The sequence below is a fragment of the Accipiter gentilis genome, chromosome 5 (assembly GCF_929443795.1).
Source record: "Accipiter gentilis chromosome 5, bAccGen1.1, whole genome shotgun sequence".
Classification (NCBI taxonomy): domain Eukaryota; kingdom Metazoa; phylum Chordata; class Aves; order Accipitriformes; family Accipitridae; genus Astur; species Astur gentilis.
Window position 1 is genome coordinate 43,513,071 of NC_064884.1, and position 21,291 is coordinate 43,534,361.

The following is a 21,291-nucleotide window of genomic DNA, read 5'->3' on the forward strand; positions in this document are numbered from 1 at the left end:
AAGCCTCGCCGCTGAGGGAGAAGCCGGGTCCCAGCAACCCCCCTGCGCGGTCCCGGGGTTTGCCGGCGAGGGCGGCCCGGGACGCTCACGCCTCGCCCGGTTCCGTCGCCCTCCTCCCGCGGCTTCACCCGCTACCAGCGCGCATGCTCCGCGGGGCGTGCTGACCTCAGCGCGTCACGCACGTACGCACGTAGTGCGTAGGTACGTCGCGTCTCCACCCTCCCCCCGCTCCCCCGCCCCGGTAACCGGGGAAGCGGCGGCCGGCGCCTGCGGTGCCCGAGGGGTGAGTGAGGGGGCGCGGGGCCGGGCCGGGCCGGGCGGGACGGTGACGGCGGCTCTTCTTCCCCAACCGACCGGCGGGAGGGAGCTGGAGGGATCCGCGGCCTAGCGCGGGCAGGGACGGCCTCGGCCTGGCCCGCACAAAGGGCCCGCCCCCGTGCCGGGGCCCCGCGGGCGGGAAGGGCCGTGAGGGGCCCCGTGCAGGGCCCGGTGTGCCGGGATTGCGCACCGCGGTGAGGGCGAGCTGCGGCTTCCTCCGGCTGCGCCTGCCCTGGGGCAGGGGGGGTTCTTCGTGGCGCCGGGACCCCTGCGTGGTGGGCTCGGGGAGGGGCGGGCGGGCTGGGGGGGGGGGTGGGAATCCTCCTCTCTTCAGCCAGAAACGGGAGCAGCTAAGACATATTGCTGCGTTTCTCTCTGAGGCAGGGAATCCGTAGAAAGGGTCCGTGCCTTCGCGTTTTCTCCTTCGGAACGGCGTTAGCCTACGGTCTCACCCTGCGTTTCGTCACTGTCCTGCAGGAACCCTCTCGGTGTTCGCTCACTAGTGGGCTCCGTGGGCAAACAGAGCGAATTTTGTACTTTTGCAGCTGCGTGATAGGACAAAAGAATGATCCGGTTTGTTTTCTGAGGTGGTGGGAGGAAAAAAAAGTCAACACGTACAGTGAGGAAGAATCTTTAAAATCAGATGTTACAGCTTAAAAGATTGTCTGCTGTGCTGCCAGTAGCAGAAGTGCAAAGTTACACCTTTCATCCGTTCGTTGTACATTTTGATCTCTTATGTGCCGCGCATCAGTGGGTGTGAAAGCTGTAAGGTGTGTGCCAGTGCAGGTGGGAGAACAGGACACCGGACTCAGCTGCTACCGTGGAGAACTGAACAGCAGAGTTTTCCCCAAAGTCTCCTAGTGAGATGTGGTCTAGACTTGAGGTTTATTGAGCAAGTCCCAAGCTAGTAAATGTTCTGCACAGGGAGCAGTAGCAATGTGTACTCTCAGATTATTTTGAAGTTGTTTCTCTTGCCAGTAAATTCTGATCTCATTGGAGGATCCTCACTGAATTCGAGGATTTGTTTAATAAGACTTCTAGCCTTTGGGCCATCTAATTATAATGCACTTGAAAGCAATGGGTGTTATACTGTCTTTGGCTGCCTTAAAGGTATGACTTACTTGACCATGCAGATGAAATAATTAAATTACTTGGAATGGGAAGTGTAAATCTTAGTATATCAGTTCAGCCTTCTCTTCATCTAACTTAGAAAACCAAGAACTGGGCAGGCATCTTATGTGGAGTATTTAAAATGTGGTTTGAAAAATGTACGTTGGAGAGCATATATATAGCTAAAGATGCTTTCTTAAGGAGAAGAGGGAGTTGACTTTTTGGCAGAAGAGTGCCTTGTCCCATAACGGAGCGGTGTGCTGCTTTGGGCCCGCTTTTCTAGAGATGTCTGGATTGCAGTAGTACAGTATTTACAAAGCCATGAAACACTCAAGGATGGGACTGTATGGACATGCAAAATATGCATTGAGTTGATTTTTCATCTCTTGTTCCTCCTGATGTTCAGAGTTCTGACCTTGGGTTGGTTTGTGTTGGATTACAAAACAGACAAGACAGGCAACGTCTTAAATGCATTTAAGTAGTCCCTGACGGATGTGATCTGTTTTGGAAGACAACCACTTTGTTTTATTCTTTTTTCGAATTGTGGATACGTTCAGACTTGCAAGAAAAGAACAAAGCCCAGATCTTTTTTGGGAAACAGATCAAACTCTTGTCAGTCACATTTCCAAGTCTCTTTATCATGACTGAAGTAATCCACTTACAAGAAAAATTGTGGCAATTATATATAAACTGCCTAAAGCAGAAAGAGCATTAATTTGTCTTTTGTGATTTTAACAGATATATTGAGGACATCATGAATTGGAATAAAGGTGGACCTGGTACTAAGAGAGGCTTTGGTTTTGGTGGATTTGCCATAACACCTGGAAAAAAAGAGGAGCCTAAGCTCTCTCAACAGTCTCATAGTGCTTTTGGAACAGCCGGTTCTTCTGCTGCATTTGCGAAATCGGGACCTCCTCAGCTGCCTTCTTTCTACAAAATTGGGTCAAAGCGAGCAAATTTTGATGAAGAGAATGCGTAAGTAGAGTTATTTCTTGTGTTTATCCAGCTCTAGATTTTAGTGTTTCAGAGTTGCCAAGGTCACGGGAAGTATCTGTGACACTTATGAGGTTTGGTTATTTACAAAAGCCTGTTCAAGGATAAATACCGTAACACTGCATTATGGTGTAACAGAACCCCGGTAGCTTTACAGCAATAGTATCAAGAAAAACTGAGCTAGTCGCCTGCAGGTACTCCAATCGTTGCTTTGCAGCAGACTTTTGGTGTTGCCTTGGACCGATTATTTACCCTTTCTGTGGGTGTCAGCCCATCGTCTGTAAAATGAGAATGATAATACATCCTTGCCTTTAAATATATTTAAGACTGAGATATGACAGCAGCCCATGGAGAGCTCTCCTCCTCTAGCTTTCCCCTCCCTAAGAACATATCTCAGCTGAGCCTCGGTCAAGCCAGTCTCATTCATGTTGTGGTCTGAACAAGACTTTGCCTGAGGTGGTATGTTCAGAATTGGAGCCAAGTAGGATAAATTTGGGTGTCCTTTGCACAGGGAAACATTCAACTCCACATTTCTTTACTAACCCTTCTTATTAGCTGCACAAATGCCTTAATAGATGGGAGGTCGGAAAAGCATCCTATATTAATCAGCCTGGGAGAGCCACTCAAGAAGATCAGTTTCATAACATCTATTTGCCCTATCACCATTTTTAGCTTACAGCATGAACAATTGTAAATACATAAATAAATCTCAATATCTTTTCCTGTGTACATACTGACTTTTATTATCCACCTCTGCGTGGAAAACTTGACTCGACTCAGAAACTGTGAAAGACAGCATGGTGCTGAAGACTGTGTGCTGACTGGGCCGTTGTTTGTTTCTTTTCAGGTACTTTGAGGATGAAGAGGAAGATTCCAGCAATGTTGAGTTGCCATACATTCCCGCAGAAAATTCCCCCACTCGCCAGCAGTTTCATTCCAAATCAGCAGACTCTGACAGCGATGATGATCCTCTGGAAGCATTCATGGCTGAAGTGGAGGCAAGATCTGGCTCGTGAAATGTTTATTAATTTATGTGGCCATACTTCTCTCCAGTCAGGAGCAGCAAATGTCACGCACGGCTTTGGCAGCTGTATTCAGAATGTCACTTAGCTTTTGTTTTTTATGTAAGATGCTATGTTAATTAGAACTCAAAGGTGGATTAGATGGGGAGAGGGCACATATGATTTACAGTAGCTTAACTATTTAACTGTTTTGAGCATGTCAAGGCAATACAGCAAAGAGCTTTGTGTGTCTCTGAATATGAAATTAAGGTTTTGTGCATTTTACACTACCTGAATTGAAATTATTTGTATTTATCATGAGCTGTTCCTTAGCTACAGTTCTGTTATTAGCTGGATTCTATGATGGTGTTTTCAGGAGGAATGCAGATAATGTATTTTTTCAACAACATTGCTGCAAAGTTACAGTATATAAATTTCAAATGTACTAGTAGGAGAATTTATTTAGCGTAATAGCATATGGAACAAGAGAAAGCTTAGTCCAGAAAGTGTTGTCTCTGTGCCATGAGGGTCTAGTTATGTAGGAACATTTTCCCCTTCCATGTTTTATCATCTTGAGGTTTTTAACATGTCATAATTTTATGACCTGTTAGGATCAAGCTGCTCGAGACATGAAGAGACTTGAAGATAAAGACAAAGAAAAAAAGAATGTTAAGTAAGTTCTCTTTTATCCATGCCTTGCCTGTGTCTTGTATGGTGCGAAGAGAATTCCAATGCATTTTGTTGATGATGATTGTTCTGTAGACAATATAATATATACATAGTAAACATCATTAACCAGCACATGGTATACTCCATGGGTAAAGTTCTGTGCAATAAAAATTGAATAATAGGAGGGAAGAATCCATGGCATCATCCTGTGGGAAAATGTCACAACACTGAGAGTTATCTCACGCAAGAAGCCTTTTTAGGCCACGCAAATTGAGGCAGCACATTGTACTACTACCACCTTCCAGATCAGCCTGAATAGTTTTTCTTCTTTCCCCATTCTTGCAGTGATCAGGGTGGTTTAGTTTAAAATTACGTTTATGTGAGCAAAATAACTCAGTGCTGCTGTACCTGCAGTACTGGAGATTCTTCCAAACTTGAACTAGGTTTTAAGACATTCCCTGTAAAGCTGATATATTAGGTAGCATGTGACAGTTGGGATACTAAATTTGGAGTTTAAAAACAGTTTACGTTTTTGAAGCTTGTCTATCTGTTTTGACCAAGGAAAATAATTATGTTGTTGATTCTTGATATAAATGTCAGATACATTGGTAGTACTTGCATTGCATGGGGTTGATCAGATTATACATGGTCCTGAAACAGAACACCGGATCCAAATCATCACCTGGGGAAGCTCTGAACTGGATTTGCACTTCCTGGCTCATATTCCTCTTCAGTTATGGGACTTCCGTAGCATCGAGAGCTTAGACCAGGATGATCTTTGATGTGGCTTCTACTGGGAAGACAGAGTCCTAATCTTTCAGTCTCATTAATAGAAGTAAAAAGAAGTCTTTGCAGGGTCGCTGTTATGGTTGGCACCAAATACAAAAACTCCATGGGTTGGGATTATACGTGTTACTGAGTTGTTAGTGTTGTGTCTTCCACGAAATATGGAGCTCAGCACTAATCAAATGAAAGTATGGAGCTGAGTATGTGGAACACTTGCAGGGAAGTTTTTTTTCTCCGCTTGTTTTTCCAGGGGTATTCGAGATGACATTGAAGAGGAAGATGACCAAGTGAGTTCCTATGCAGTCTTTCTATCTTCTTTTTTGTTGTTGTTTTTTTTTTTTTTTTACCTTCCCTCCCCAAATATATAACTACTAGGTACAAACAAAACTCCAGTGTCATGCGCAGTATCTGGACAATTCAGCAGGAAGCTCTAGTGGTTACCCTGCTGTCTCTACCCTTCTAGGTGTTTCACTAAAAAAAGAAGAATATTAGGAGACAATTTCATTCTTTTTGACTCCATTTAAGAAGATATTTTTTGGTCAGTTTGAACTGTAGCTTCCGGTATAGGTTTTTCAGTATTTGAGAGTCTCATTAAATTTGAAATTAGCAGAAGCAACTAACATGAAGCACCAGTGAGAGGCTGTTAAACTGTGGAGGCTATTTGCAGTGAAATTTCGTGTCTGTTAAGGGCAAGAATCAGGCTTTTTGCTCTTTATTTTCAGAGGAGCTCCAGTTCTGATAGAGAATTATTATAAGCATCACTGTAACAGAAATAATAAACTTCATTTCAAAATGTACCTTACTAGTAAGTTGTAATTAATAACTATTGTGTTACTGGTAGTAATGCAGAGCATGGAAGGGTTGTCTGGCCTCTAGGTCTTTGCTTCCAATTTGGTGAGTGTAGCTGTGCTAAAGTTTGAGCAAAGGTGACTTACACTTGGAGACAGCTGTTGTTCAAGTGTATTGTATGTATATCTATGTGACTGAGTGGTAATTGGCCATGGAAATGAAAAAGTCAGATGAGTATATACATTTACTTGCAATTGAACCTTGCTTTAAAAATCTGGTCTTAAGTACTTGCTTGAAAGTCAAGTGAGACTAGTGTTTTCTCCATGAGAATGTCTTGGTCTGCTAGTGAGATTGTGAGAGACACATACATATTTGTGAGCTGAAAGGATGACGTGACAGTGACTTCTAACTTCGGCTTGTGTTGAAGGCACTCTTCTGAAATAGTTTCTTTCTGCTTGCTGTTGACTCTCTCAATGAAAAATAGATATATTTTCATTTCTTAGAGTCTAGTTAGGGGAAGTGGAGAAACTGTCTTTGGCATAATGTGTTTAAAAAAATGTAAAAATGTGCTTAGTAACATTATGTTCTCTGTTTAAAAACCTGCAGCATTTGTACTTTGTTCGTGTGGAAATAAGAATAGATTCTTCTATTGTTAAAGCATAACAAGTCTTGGTAGAAGGAGTTGTTAAGCAGACATGTAAGAGAAGTTTGGTTTTTAAATGCATTTTGTGGTCTAATTGACACTATAGTTGTTTTCTTCATTTGTACTTAGTGTCCTTCTTCTGGACATAACTGATGGTATTTGTTAGAAAAATCAGTTCTAGTGAACATGTTGGGTTTTTTTCCTCAATGATGGGTGTGAAAGCAAACAGCCATCTAGCATATACGTCATTTAAACAAATGTAGTAGTATTTTTGTGTCCTATTGTATGTGATTTTACTGATATGTTTTGCTGCAGGAAGCTTACTTTCGCTACATGGCTGAAAACCCCACTGCTGGTGTGGTCCAAGAAGAGGAAGAGGATAACCTGGAGTATGATAGTGATGGGAATCCGATTGCACCGTCCAAAAAAATCATTGATCCTCTTCCACCTATAGACCATTCAGAGGTAGGAAGGAAGTTTATTCCATTCCGTTCTATCTGAGGTATTCTAGAAAGCAGGAGCTAAGAAACAGAATGAAATATGCTTCCGTCCCTGTAATATTTCAGTGCTGTGCTGTATAAGTCGTACTAAAGATCCTTGAAATGGCTTCATACTAAATGAATGTTCTTGCAGACAGTTAAGAACTTTTGAGTAAAAGGACTCTTCCCCTCCAAAACTAAGTGTACAAAGAGAGAATCTTGAGTCCTGGACTAACTGAGTAATTACCCTTGCAGATTGAATATCCTCCATTTGAGAAAAATTTCTATGATGAGCATGAGGAGATCACCAGTCTCACCCCGCAGCAAGTGGTGGAGTTACGTCATAAGTTAAATCTCCGGGTAAGCTGGTCACAGAACTATCCTACTAGGATCTTTTTATTCCCTTTTTTTTTGGTCTGTCTTGGTAGTTTTAATGAAGATTGTCACAGGAAACTTGGGCTTTTGAATACCAAGCCTCTCGGACACCTTCAATGACTTTGATTTAAGGGAGCTTGATTCTTCCTTAGCACTTCTTGAAAGTATTCTCTGGATTTGTCAAAGTGGGCACTGAAGATTGCATGGTTGCACTTGGACTAAAGAACTCTGGAGCTAGGAATTGAAACTGGAAATATTATATGCAAGAATTAGTTCTTTGCCATTTGTGACATGTTAGTATGGTGACTTTCTATGAAGGGAATTATTTGGGGAATAAGAACAATTATACAAGGAGGTAGTTATTATGTTTAGTAGCTTAATGTTGATTGACAATTTATCTAGATTTTTATACCTGAAAGTCCTATTTACTCAACACATCTGGAATTTGCACCTAAACTTACATCCATTCAGAAAGTAAAAAGCCAATTTCAGAGGCAGAGAGACCCTTTTTTTTTTTTTTTTTTTTTTTCATTTTTTTACAGATAGCTCTTTGTTTTTCTCTTACTGTTTGTGAACAAAGATATGTTTCTGTTTCTAAGGTCTCTGGTGCTGCTCCTCCAAGGCCTGGCAGTAGTTTTGCTCATTTTGGGTTTGATGAGCAACTTATGCATCAAATCAGGAAATCTGAGTATACCCAGCCCACTCCTATACAGTGTCAGGTGAGTGTTGTTACTTCTCTAACATCTAAAGGGAACTAGTAGAACACATGCAAAGGTCCCTAGTCCATATGAGGATGTATACAATTCTAGTTTCCTATATAGAGCTGTCAGGAAGAAGAATAATTTATGTTTTTCTAGGAAAATAGTTTTGATGTTTTTTAAATAGAAGTTTACCCACTTTTTTTCTTGTTCTGTAAATATATCCATATTCTTTTCTTCATTTGTCTCTTGGTGAAGAGTGAGGAACATTCAAGTGACATCTCTTGCTTATAGAAATGTATGAAAGGTTGGTTGGTTGGGATTTTTTTAGAAATTGTATAAAAAATAACCATAGCAGTAGCTGAGTAGAGCCATACATGAACAACTTTATTTCTTTAAACAGCTTATATTGAATGTCTTGTAACTAGAAGGGTTGTATGCAACAAGGCATTTTTTTAATTTCTTTTGGCAGTTAGAATACATGCCCTATGAGCTGGACCATTTAACTGGTCATTCCTTGGAGAGCCGTGCAAGCAAAAGGGATTCTACTGCATATGTAGACTGATTACCATAACTAATTAAGGTTATCAGTAATGTGATTACAACCACACCACTTCAGATGCTTTTCCTGAAGTATAAAAATGATGTGGTGCTCTGTCCAAGTGACAAGTATTAGGACCTTAGTCCATACTATTTGTAAAAAAACTGTGGTTGAGAGGCCCTTATAGCAACAGTAGGGATGCACTGAGAACTTCAGTGCTCAGAATGGTTACATAAAGAATAAGCTCAGAGAATTTGGTTTTAGTGTTCTTACAGCTGGACAAGATGCATTTGCGTGCATGTAAATATATTCTTGGGCTGGTGTACTGTGCCCAGACGTTGATTTAATATAGGAAACCAGTAGTTGTAACACAGTAACTGCTTCCAGCCCTTAAACCAAACAGTTTCGGATCTGAACTTGGCAATAATAAAACTGTGTAAGCATCGACGTGTGTTGCTCTAAGTCCTCTGTAATGTGCTTTCCTCATGTTGTCTGAGTTTTCATGTAGTATCTAGCACAAGAATATGCTAAGGTAGGCATAATATGGGTTTAGAATCTCTTTATTTTTAGGGTGTTCCGGTTGCACTAAGTGGCAGAGATATGATTGGGATAGCTAAGACTGGAAGTGGAAAAACAGCAGCCTTCATCTGGCCAATGTTGATTCACATCATGGATCAAAAGGAGCTTGAACCAGGGGATGGTCCCATTGCAGTGATCGTCTGTCCGACCAGAGAGCTTTGCCAACAAGTAGGTGTATAGTAAGCATATATGTGCCATACAGTGTTCTTACAGAAGACGACAAAATTCTGGGCAGAAATTATCAGAGAACCTCAGTGAACTATTTGAAAAAACTGTACATTAGTAGCATGCCTCCAGTGTAAGCTCACAATTATTTCCTACACTTCTTTTTGTTAAAAAATCATGACAAATCTGAAATTGTAAATTTTTGCACAGTGCTCCCATATTATTTCTAAGTATTAAGAATACTGTGGATGTATTGCCACAAGTTGTATGTGTAAAAGATAGAGCCTTCAGGTTAAATTATGGTTGGATGCCTAAATAGGTTTCTCACATTATTGGAAATTATCCACAAGTATTGAAGTCTTTAGCACTGAGGATTTCTGAATGATTTCATTAAGTTACTAGCTGAAAAGTAGATTTCAGTAGCTGGACCATATTTCCAAGGTAGGCATATTTTCTCAGATCTGTCTAACGTGAACTGTGATGTGCTTTGTTTAAAATTCTCAGATCCATTCTGAATGTAAGCGCTTTGGTAAGGCATATAATCTGCGCTCTGTAGCTGTATATGGAGGAGGAAGCATGTGGGAGCAAGCCAAAGCCCTCCAGGAGGGGGCAGAGATAGTTGTCTGCACACCAGTAAGTACTTGTATGCACACAGTACCATTTTCTGTTGCTTAACCGAAGCTGAGACAGATTTTTAATACCATTGGTGATGGAGAATTTTTCTCTGATCACTGAAATCTAGGTTCTTCACAGGTTATCATCAGATGTTGAGAGCAAATATGCTGGGATTATTCTTCTCCCAAGAGAAATTGAAAGAGATTAGGTATGATCTCTAATAGAAGACAGGGTAGCAAGATCTGCTTGAATCACTGTCAGTTGTGCGCAATACCACCTTCTGATTACTGAGCCTTAAATTCACGAAGAAAATTCCCAGAATGTCATGAACTTGAGTGCTGTCTTCCTGAATCAGCATAGAGCCTGTGGCAGTAATACTCAATGGTTGAAACATTGATTCAGAATGGGTATTGATGCTGAACCAGTGATTTAAATGAGGACCATTGTCGACTGGCTTTGCTTATTGCAAAAACTGGTTACCAACTTGGGCAAAAATGAGCACCTAATGGTTGGAGGAAGTTTTATTGTGGCTATTTATTGGGGTACTAGGCAAGACAACAAAATATGAAGAACTCCCTTGCCAAAAATTGTGGGATTAAGTAGCCAGTTCACATTTTAATTTTATTTCTAATGAAGAATGGGGTATTTCAGGCTCTCAGCACTGTTAAGCTTGAAAAAACAGTCCTAAAATTCAGCTTGTAAACCATAGTTGATGAGAGTTTTAGGAATCTGTTTCTATGACTTGAATATTGACACTTAACTTCTAGACTGAAGCCTTGAGATGTCTTATTCTAAGTCTCTGGTAAGTGAGGATAAACAGTTAAGTGCTTGAAGGTTGCATATATTAACATTTTTTTAAAATATGTGTTAAAAACTTGGCTTTTTTTTTTTTTAATAGGGTCGCTTGATTGATCATGTGAAAAAGAAAGCTACAAACCTTCAAAGAGTCACTTACCTTGTGTTTGATGAAGCTGACAGAATGTTTGATATGGGTTTTGGTATGTAATGAACAAAGGTCACTGTTTGAAAGCAGTGGTGTCCAGTTCCCAGCTTATTAGGACTGTTTATAACCCCTGTAGCTTCATATACTTGAAAATACATTAAGCAAATACTTTATAGACAAAATTCATATTTAAAGGTCTAATATCTGTTGCCATAAAGAGATCAGTGAAGTGCTGTTGATGTTGAAGTCCAAAACCCCTAATTTTTATCTTCAGAGTTGCTGAATAACTTTTGAGCAAGTCACTTCAGTGGTTTGGTTCTGTGTGTACAAACTAGTGGTGTTTAAAGAACTTTCTACTTTATTGGAAGAGGTTTGGTCATTCAGATCTGAATGATTTTGTGTTCAAGAGTCATGGGACGTAGCAAAGATTTGATAGTACTAGAATAGTGCAGAGGCAGGGGGACAGGGTATGCAGAGATTCAGCTAGGATCTTTGGTTACAGAACTTTTTGCTGAAGGAACTGCCAAAAGTTTCTCTGTACAGCAAAGGAACTTCCATTGTGCAATGAAGAGCACCTGGAAGTCACAGTAGAATTAAATACTGAGTGAAAAGCACTCATTCACTCTATGGTTATTTGTTAAATAAAGCAATATTGTTATATTTTGACTTATTCTACTAAATAATGAGCATACAACGTTGATTAGAACATTTTCTATCTCCTTTCCAGAATATCAGGTCAGATCAATCGCAAGCCACGTACGTCCTGACAGACAGAGTAAGTATAAGCGTGTTTCAAGATAAACTCCTGAGAGTCAAAGGAGACAGTATGGTGGGCTACCAGTTAAGAAGCTGGAAGAGAGCTTGGATTTGCTGTTCTTGACACAGCCACACAATGAGACTTTTGCAAAAGTCCTCCAGTGTTACCCTCAGTGTAGGCTGTTGGGAAGGGAGCACTTGTGAAGTGTGGGTACTTTACCACACTGTCATCAGTCTATAATCCCTTCATAGACTTTACTCAGAGAAAAGATGATTAGCTGAATTAATGTTCATATGCTTTGAGATCCTGTGTTCTAAGCTGCCATGTAAGAAAGTTCACAGCAGTGCCACATATTATCAACATCTTATTTCAGATGCCATGAAATGTGTTTCCACTTGGAGGTATTCTAATAGTGTGATTGATAATTTTCATTCGAACCCGTAAAACAGACCACAGCTTCAGACCACTGGCATCTGGTACAGTCATACAGGTCCTCATTCACAGGATCTGTGCAGTGTTTTCACAGTTCTGAAAGAAAGTTTATTTTCCAAGGAGTTCAAATACTGTTTTTCTTTTAGCCCTCTTGTTCAGTGCCACTTTCCGTAAGAAGATTGAGAAATTGGCTCGAGATATTCTGATCGACCCAATTCGAGTTGTGCAGGGAGACATTGGAGAGGTAATTCTACGTTACTCCTGAGACAATCAGAAAAACTATTCTGTTTCTGTTGTCTGAAATTTAAGTTAAACAGCATAGTCATAATTTATATTTAAGAGGAAATATGTTGTGCTTAACAAAAAATAGTAAGGGTTTGGTTCTGTTTTTTATTTTATTGAGCTTTCTTTCTCCCAACAAATATTGTTTTGATGGAAGGTTTCATTAAGGAGTGATGAACATTAATGCAGATTGACTTTTTTTTTTTGATTAGGCTAAATCAATGGGTATATCCTTTTGTCTCAAAACTATAAAAAAATTCCAACTTTTTCAATGAAGGATTTGAAACAGACTGTAGTATCTTTCAGCTGGTTTATGTGGGAACGTTGATCCTGTACTTGCTTGACAGTAGCAGCTGAACTATTAGCAGACTAGGGATTTGGTGATAAGTCAGTGAAGTGGGCAGATTACATTTGCTGTGAAGAAGCTTTGCTTATAATATATGAAAACTGTTGAGAAGTTTTACATGATGCCTTCAGAACATTCTTCTTTTAACCATTTCTCTGCATTTTTTATTTTTTTCTATCAGGAATGTAAGGTATATCTTTATAACAAAAAATTAATGGCCACCTGAAGCCCCTTCGTTGTGGGAAAATGTTTTTCCTAAACATCGCTTAAGAAAAGAAGCAGGTTTCCTAGCTCAATCACATGGTTCCTTTTCTTTGATCTAAATAATTACTCTGAGAGCATCATCCTTGAAATAATTAATATTTAAATGTCTAAAAGTTAAATCTTTCAGAGAAGCTTCCAGATAGTGCTGTGAGCTCTACTGCACTTTTATTATTTGCAATACAGTGTATAGGGAGTCTGTTTATACCTCCCCTCTTCCTGACTCCAGGGACAAGTCACAGCTCACAGGAGTACTTTCCCTGATCGCCATACGAATAACTTTTACTGATGAGCATCCTCTCTGTCTCAGACCCTGCTCTTGCACAGTCTATTTTAGATGTTAATAGCATCTGTTGCAAGAGCATCTAAATTGCAAGTACCCATCTTAGATCGGTAGGGTGCTAAACTGCCTTATGTCAAAGACTGCACTTTGCCTCTCAGGTTTAGTAAAGAGTGGCTCATTTAACCCCTGCCTTTTCTGCACTGTGAAAATGAAGTGGTCAACAGTTAGACAAGAACTGAAACCTCTTTTAAAGGAGAATTTTTGTCCCCTGCTTCTCTGCTTTTTGTTCTCACACCTAGTTCAAATTCCTTGTTTTATTCTGCCATCTGTGTTTGCCATCCTGTCCTTGTCATCCTGTCCTTTCTGTCCTGCTTTATTGCTTGTCTTATTTCTCCCCTTAGGCAAATGAAGATGTTACTCAAATTGTGGAGATTTTCCCCTCTGGCCCTAGCAAATGGAACTGGCTGACTCGACGCCTTGTGGAGTTCACATCTTCTGGGAGCGTTCTCCTGTTTGTCACCAAGAAGGCAAATGCAGAAGAGCTGGCCAATAACCTCAAGCAGGAGGATCATAATCTGGGGCTGCTTCATGGTGACATGGACCAGAGTGAGAGGAATAAAGTAATTTCAGAATTTAAGAAAAAGGGGATCCCAATACTGGTAGCTACTGATGTGGCAGGTATGTGACATTCTAAGAAACAGCAGCTCGTACAAATTGTGGATATTAGTAAAAAGGCTAACACATTTTAGTGGAAAGCAACAAGGTTGGCTTCTGTGCTTGCTGGGCACTGTGTTCCTGACGTTTTTCAGAAGTACACAGTGTTAGCAAGGGGTTTTATTTTTAAAGTCTTCTAATGATGTTTAAATTACAGTCTGACAGATACTTTTTAATATACAAAAAGAAAATAAGCTGTTTCTTAAGGAAGTAACTGCTATTCATTAATCAGCTGACACATTATGCATGCTTAAATGAAGAGGAGATGGGCACACTTGAAGCCTTCTTTAGAACAGCTTTTGTAACCAGATGCTTAGCTGAACAAAGAGTGAATTTCAGTGTCCTTTAATAAAGGCCTCTCTCTTCCCTGGAGAAGCAGTCATTTAAAGAGACCTCTTCCATCTCCAATCCTGTGAACTTGGGGATTGGTGTAACTTATAGTACTGTTAGAGATGATATTGCTACTCTTTAAAAGAGTTTTAGCCTATGAAGGGTGTCTTAACTGGAGTGTGTTCCTGTGGAAACTCCTTTTGTATGCTGGAGCAGAATGAAGCGATAAGCTGGTATGAATGGGATTGCTTTGAGTTAGTTTGGGATAATCACACTTACTGCTATGTTGCTCTTTATTACAGCTCGTGGGTTAGATATTCCTTCCATTAAGACTGTCATCAATTATGATGTGGCTCGGGACATAGATACGCACACCCATAGAATTGGTCGTACTGGCAGAGCAGGCGAGAAGGGAGTTGCCTACACTCTGCTGACTCCCAAAGACAGTAACTTCGCTGGTGATCTTGTCAGAAATCTGGAAGGCGCTAATCAACATGTTTCCAAAGAGCTGTTGGATCTAGCAATGCAGGTACAAACAAGCAGAAATCCTTGAGTAGAGGAAGGTTCCTTCCATGATTAGCACAAAATCAGGAGCCTCAGTGACTTGTTTCTGGCTCCATCATGTGTTAGCAGTGACCTTTTGCAATCTATACTATTTTTAAGGAGGCTTTCTAGTGTTTTTAATGGCCTTTGAAAGAATCCATGAAGAGATGAAGATTTTGGAACACTGTATGTAATCTATTTTGGGGTCAGGCACTGCCTAGGAAATGAGGAGCTGTAATCTGGCTGATGCCAGCAAAGCACTCCAGCTCCACTATCTCATTACAATCAGATTTTCAATATGCATTTATGGCAGGCACCTGGGAAATGCAGCTTAGTTAAAAGCTAAACTAGAAAATAATTACAAGGACATTTACTCTGTGAAGCGGTTGTTCGTTTATCATTATACCTGCTTGGCAGTGCTGTCTGGCAGGCTTGCTATATATAGGTATGACGGATAGCTGAAGCAATTGTGCTTCCGCCACCGTACTCATCAGGTCTTTAAGTTCTTGTCTTTTGCTGCCCATGTAGCTGCGAGAAAGAAAAGGCATTTTGGTAATTCCCAAATTCAGAGATGGATTAGCGTGCTTGTAGCTTCATTGCCAAGCAGCTTGGACACTCGCTGCTAGAACTAAGTGTTTTTTCTGAGGTACAGAGGCAGCATTTTCACAAGGGACAGAATTTGTGAGGCAGAGCACCACAGGCTGCCTTTGAGAGGAGAATATAGAAGCTGAATGGCTTGGCTTACTGGCTTCTTCAGATTTGAAGAAACTATAGGGCATAAAAGAGGTGCAGCCAACCACTATTTAATAACCTGGTAACAGGAGGTCTGGTTCGTCTATCCTTTCCTGGCCACTGCTTGTTGTAGGAAGTTTTGCTGACAGAACCTCATTTCTCCTTAGCCAGGCTGTGGGCTAAATCAATAAAACCCAAGTATGAGCAAGTGCAGAGCTCCCAAGTGAATGGCATCAGCAATTGCACTTATTCCTGGCTTTATTAGAATGCAAACCCCTAAAAGTTTAACATGGATGAAAGTTCAGGACATAAAATTAGTTTTCGTAAAAAACATTTGTAAGAAAAAGCTTCAGACCCACATGACAGAACTCTCTACAGCTTACTTTCAAAGTGCTGTAATCTGTCACATCCCATCCCCTTGCAACAGCTGTGTTGTGGAATGGGAAACAGTGTATTTGTATTTTTCTTTTGAAATGCTCAAAATTCTTCTTTTCTCAGCCTCATTACATGCATTTATGAATCTTCTTATTCCCTGTGTTGAGAAGCACTTGTCCTTCTTTTGTACAGAATCCGTGGTTCCGGAAATCACGTTTCAAAGGAGGAAAAGGCAAGAAGCTGAACATTGGTGGTGGTGGCTTAGGATACCGTGAACGTCCTGGTCTGGGATCAGAAAATTCTGTAAGTAGAGATGCTAAAGAAGTTGTTTACAGATTCTTGGAACTTTTAAACATAGTATTGACTCCTTTTTAATTTTAAAAAATCTTCTTAGTACTGGAGTATAGCCTCTACTTTCAAAGATTTTCATAGCTCAGAATCTTTCAGAGTTAGTATCAGAAATATCTCAAGTGAAGCTGTCCTGTGCCATTACCCTCTTGTCAAGAGCTGCCCTATTTAGGGCAAGAGTGATCCAGAAGGTTCAGAGATTCTTCCTGAAATAGACTGTCAATGCAAAATAAGTGCTAATAAATTACTTGAAAAGCCATTTCCACACTGATTCTTGGCAGCAAAAAATCTTGCAGCATTGGGAAGACTTACTAAGGTATGACCATGCTAGGAAAACAGCTCATTGACATGTGTATGGGGACAGAATTTAACTGTATGCATGTTGAAAACACATCATGTTCAGCATCTTTCCAAAAGTCACAGCTAAGGTCTTGTTTACACTTTGTCTTGGCTATGACCACTGTGAAAATCTCCATTTGACTGTGTTCCGCTTTTGCTTGTACTGTAAGGAGCTGGGAAATGTGGTTATACTGTTGACTAGTGAGTTACTAAGACTTCATGCATCTTTACTTCTCTGTCATCCTCAAGGGCAAACTGTTCTGCTCAGTGGTCTCCAGAAGTTTGTCATCCTTAGTAGATATATTTCCTGAGTGCAGGGTCAAGATAAATTCTAAGAAAGGTTGACTTGAAAGTGTCTGTGTGGGATAAATCTCTCCAGTTGTCCTTTGTCTTTCTGCTTAGGACCGTGGAAACAACAACAGTGTGATGAGTAACTATGAGGCGTACAAGCCATCCACTGGGGCAATGGGAGACAGACTTACAGCAATGAAAGCAGCTTTTCAGGTTGGTTCAATCACTTATACTCCAAGTTATAACTCAAGAGGAAAGGACATAACATGGAAAAATTATTTTACTACTGATGATTTAAGACAATTTCTTTTTTCTCCCCTGAAAATGCAGAAACCCTGTTGATTTCAGTGAAGTTGAGGTTGATAGTGGTGGCCATGTCTCATCCACTTGGAGTATGCACTCAGCATTGCAGTCCAAACTGGTAGAATTAGTATGCAGGCTGGACTGAACATGTTTGCACAAAGTTAATTTGCCAGACTTATTTTGTTTTCTGCTGCCTCTTTGCTCTCTTTCCCTTCCGGATTCTGCTCCTAGGCTTGATCCTATTTAGGTTGCTTAGCAGCAATGGTGTAATTGCAATCAAAAGAAACAGGGCACAGAGAAACCCTTTCTCTTCAGTGTAAAAATTAACCCCACAATATAGGAGTTCCCTTGTTTCTGTGGTCTGGTAGCAGATGTCCGTTACTAATTCTGTGTTCGTAAGCACAGCAGGAATGTAATCACTGCAAGACTGACTTTTTATAGGAACTCTTTTTCCTAGGGGCTCCCAGAATTCAAGACAGACTTGTGTATGCATGATGACTGCATGTTTTGTGGTGCACTGTAGAAGCAAACATGCTCTCTTTTTTCTTTCTGTCTCTTTCTGGCAGTCCCAGTATAAGAGCCACTTTGTTGCTGCAAGCTTAAATAATCAAAAGACTGGTAGCTCTGCTGCTGGTGCTAGTGGCTGGACCAGCGCTGGGAGCTTGAACTCAGTACCGACGAGTTCAGCACAGCAAAATGCTGCAAATCCTGACAGCCCAATTGCAGCCGCCGCAGCAGCAAAGGGTGTTCCAGGTTTCACCAGCACAGGGAATTTGAGTAGCGTTCCCACCTTTCCAAGTGTCGGAGTACAGGGCTTCAACAACACAAATGCCAGCACCAACAATCGAGAAGGCAGCAGCAGCACCGGTGTTGCCACTGCTGGCAGCGGTGGTGGCGGCAGCAGCAGCGGAGGTGGTGGTGGCGGTGGTGGTGGCGGCATTGTCAGAGAACGATACAACGACAACCGGAACAGTCGCCACAATGAGGTCCCACGCCGTGGAGAGGGTGGTGGTCGCTACAATGATGTGCAACGCCATGGAGAAGGAGGCGGTCGCCACAGTGACGTTTACCGCCACGGAGAGGGCCGACATGGCGACAACCATCGCCACGGTGAAAGCCGGCACTTCGCTGATGTGGGCAGTGGCAATCGCAATAACGGTGATAGCAGGAATAGCAACGAAGGTAGGAACAACGAGAACAGGAATGGTGAGAACAGGAAGGATGCCAACAGCCGAGACAACAAGACAGATGGTTTTGCTGTCCCAGAGCCCCCAAAACGTAAGAAGAGCCGGTGGGACAGTTAAAAGCTGGTGTTTCACAGCCTGGAATCTCTGCAGGTAGTGTTGTCTTTTTCCAGAGGATTTCTTGGGGTTTTTGGTAACTGGTTGTTGAGCAGCTGGGGGAGGAGAAGGAAACCATGAAAACTCCCCATTGCAAGTCTGGGCTGGTACATCTGCAGACAGATTCACTTTAATGATGTGTACACACCATGCTTAGTCAAAGAGGAATCATTTTGATAAAGCTCCCTGGGTTCTGCTTTTAAACATTCAGTGCTAAAGTGACTCTCTGCTGGATTTAAAGAGATCTTCTTGACAAGAAAGAAGCTGTTTCACATCCTTGGAACGTTAAGAAACTGTTGTCCATAGAAGTATAAATTAGTCTTTTCTTAACCAGCGTTCACATTTAAAAAGACAGTCCATCTAGAGATGCTCAGGACCCACCTGTTAAACATTAATCTTTCAGCAATTTGTTCAGTATGGTGAGTTCTTCCCTAATCTCTTCTTTTCACATATTCTGTTATCCACAAATAATTTGGCCTCCAGGTTGCCCCGTACATCTCTCCCCATCCACCAAGAATGTATCAATTTGCATTGTGGACGGTGGGATGAAGCAAGTTGATTTTTCTTTCCTTTTTTTTTTTAATTTTATTTTTTATGAAGCTGTTCCAAGGGATTCTTCTCCAGCCCACTAACCACAAATTCACATGTAGTGTAGGAGGGACTCCCTGGCTTGTTTGGGGTCAGTACATCAATCCCAATCCCATTGCCCAGGTATTTTTTCTTTTAAAGAACCTCTTCTTTCCTAATAACCTTCATTTTGGTGGAAGCCTGCATAGCAAACTTGTTTCTCTGCTGTGCCTATGCACCCTCTGTTATGAGAGGGTTGAGTGCTTTCTTAGAATTAAAAACAAAAAAGGGAAAAAATGTAGATACGCCACAACAATCAGAGGCTGGTGTCCCCCATGAAGCGTAGCTAAACGAAGAGGCTTCATTCACAAATTCAGGGACCTGCTGCTCAGAAGCCTTTAGGGAGAACCTGAAAAGCAATTGATGAAGTGGAACAGCTCAAATATTGCCCCATATTGGACACATGTAGTTAAAACTGTAAAATGTTGCTTGACTGTTTTTAACTCGTGTGTACTATCCGTTTTTTAACTTTTTTTTTTTTTGCGCCATAAAGGTAAGGAAGAACTCTTTTGTTGAAACATGTCAGCACCCACCTCTGTCTTGTTTCTACTGAAAGAAGTATCAGAAACTGTCAGGTTTTTGTGACATTGTGATGTTTTCTTTATCAGCTGTGCATTTACTTTCTGCTTGCTCTAGTAAATGTTTTATTACTGGGACAAAAATATCTAGCATGTGCTTTTTATTCTCCACTTCTTCCTTTGGCTCTTCTGGCATTTGGATGGAGATTTGACTGACTGGAGATTTGACTGCGTCCTGTTTTTTCACCAGAAGTTGTGGATTGTAGTTGATAAAAGACTTCCTGTGGTTTTTATTGGTATCTTTCACCTCAAACTGTTTTGCAAACCCTATTTTAGCTTGAAAGCCTCCTGGGGAATAGATTTTTCTCTGTTTTACAAGTGGGAAGGATACAGCTCAGGACAAATTGCTCATCCCAGCCTTTCCATGGGGTCATTGGTTCACCTGGAAAGAGAATTCAGCAACAGTCTTGTGATCTGACTTGCATATGTACTGGTTTCAGTTAAGACACAAACTTGATTATTTGGGCCCCCTCACTAACTGGCTCTAATCTGTTTTGTTTTTTCAAAAATAGCTTCCCCTTGAACACTCTCATCACAGTCTGTGCAGAAACCTCACTGCACTGGTTTGAGCTGCATTTTTAGTATTAAGACAAGTATGTTCCAGGGCAGATGTGGCAGGGGTTTAGAAGCTGTTGCATTCCCCTTTCGTTATCATGCTTAAGGCTTATCACTCTGCACAATTAAAGATTTGAGTTTCAAAACACAGAAAAATAAAAATAGCTCCATAGTCTAAAGCTGCCCTCTGCTCCCTCCCTTCCTGGATCTCAGCTGGCTGCCACTGGGAACTGGCCCTGTCTGTGGCATATGCCTGGGTCTCTTCTGTTCTTTTTAACACATCCCTCTGCTGTTTGATAGGATTACTGAAATTCCTCACCCCTCTCTTAGCTACCAGGAGCCTCTTGAGACTTGATGAGTAAATATTGATCACTGACAGAGGGCTGTAAATGTCAGTTCACAGGTCCATGTTAGGTACATAAGAGGGTTGGTTCCATCTCCGCAGAACAAGGTAGCAGTGTGAGCAGCATGCCAACTACCCTGAAAGAGAGAATCTCTCTCCTTGCAGTGGCATGCTGTGCTGCTTTCTTCTAAAGAGACCAGCACACAACTCGCAGCTGAGCAAACCGATTACAGGAAGCTCAGGTTTGTTTGTAAAGGGCAATCCTCAGATTCTGCTCCTGCCTCTGTGCCTGTGCATCAGTCACCCCCTCTGCCTCTTGTCCCCCAGAGCAGGGCAAACGCTGCCACCACCCAGCTGTGCCTCTTCCACATCGTACAGCACTTGTTTCCTTGGGTGGGAGGTGGTGCAGATGTGCCTGACTCTGCACTATCTTCTGGACCATTTAAAGACTATGAATTCTGGAGCCTTTCCCTTCCCTAATGCACCTCCTGGCCTTTTGGCTGGCTGTTCCTCCAGTGCTTCCTAATCCTTGTGATTCCCTTTAGCTTTTCACCGGAAGATCTGTGAATGCACAGAATTATATACATGTTTGCTGTCACTGTCTTTGTCATGAAATTACTGCCTTGAGGGACTGTGTCTCCTTAGAGCAGGTAGGAAAAAAAAATCTCCATGCTACCACCAACATGCTGTTTAGTTTTAACTGGCATACATACCCCCTCTCCCAACGACATAGTAATTCTCCACTCCCCTCCCCTGTGGTCTGGCTGAATTGTCTGGGCTGGGCATCGCAAGCTCCTCAGGAATGTCT

The 21,291-nt window shown here is 41.5% G+C and overlaps 1 protein-coding gene across 2 annotated transcripts; it reads left to right on the forward strand.

The window, feature by feature from the left end:
* Positions 1-203: 203 nt before the first annotated feature.
* On the forward strand, positions 204-19,650 carry DDX42 (DEAD-box helicase 42). Of its 2 annotated transcripts, XM_049800828.1 has the most exons (18): positions 204-283; positions 2,167-2,403; positions 3,269-3,419; positions 4,034-4,095; positions 5,128-5,164; positions 6,625-6,774; positions 7,044-7,148; positions 7,763-7,882; positions 8,973-9,149; positions 9,651-9,779; positions 10,660-10,759; positions 11,432-11,479; positions 12,040-12,137; positions 13,467-13,743; positions 14,412-14,638; positions 15,952-16,062; positions 16,849-16,950; positions 17,607-19,650. In XM_049800828.1, the coding sequence occupies exons 2-18, from the start codon at positions 2,183-2,185 to the stop codon at positions 18,342-18,344; spliced, it is 2,853 nt and encodes a 950-aa protein (XP_049656785.1). In that variant the 5' UTR covers positions 204-283; positions 2,167-2,182; the 3' UTR covers positions 18,345-19,650. The 2 variants fall into 2 exon arrangements, with proteins under 2 accessions (XP_049656785.1, XP_049656786.1); XM_049800829.1 differs by lacking the exons at positions 204-283; positions 2,167-2,403; positions 3,269-3,419; positions 5,128-5,164 and having other exon boundaries at positions 4,032-4,095; positions 17,607-19,649.
* The last annotated feature ends 1,641 nt before the right edge of the window (positions 19,651-21,291 follow it).

Bases quoted from the DNA above. Each gene is read 5' to 3' on its own strand.
- DDX42 (XM_049800828.1), top strand. From the start codon at position 2,183: ATGAATTGGAATAAAGGTGGACCTGGTACTAAGAGAGGCTTTGGTTTT. The intron at 12,138-13,466 runs GTAATTCTACGT...TTCTCCCCTTAG, and splicing joins TGCAGGGAGACATTGGAGAG to GCAAATGAAGATGTTACTCA. The intron at 16,063-16,848 runs GTAAGTAGAGAT...CTTTCTGCTTAG, and splicing joins GTCTGGGATCAGAAAATTCT to GACCGTGGAAACAACAACAG.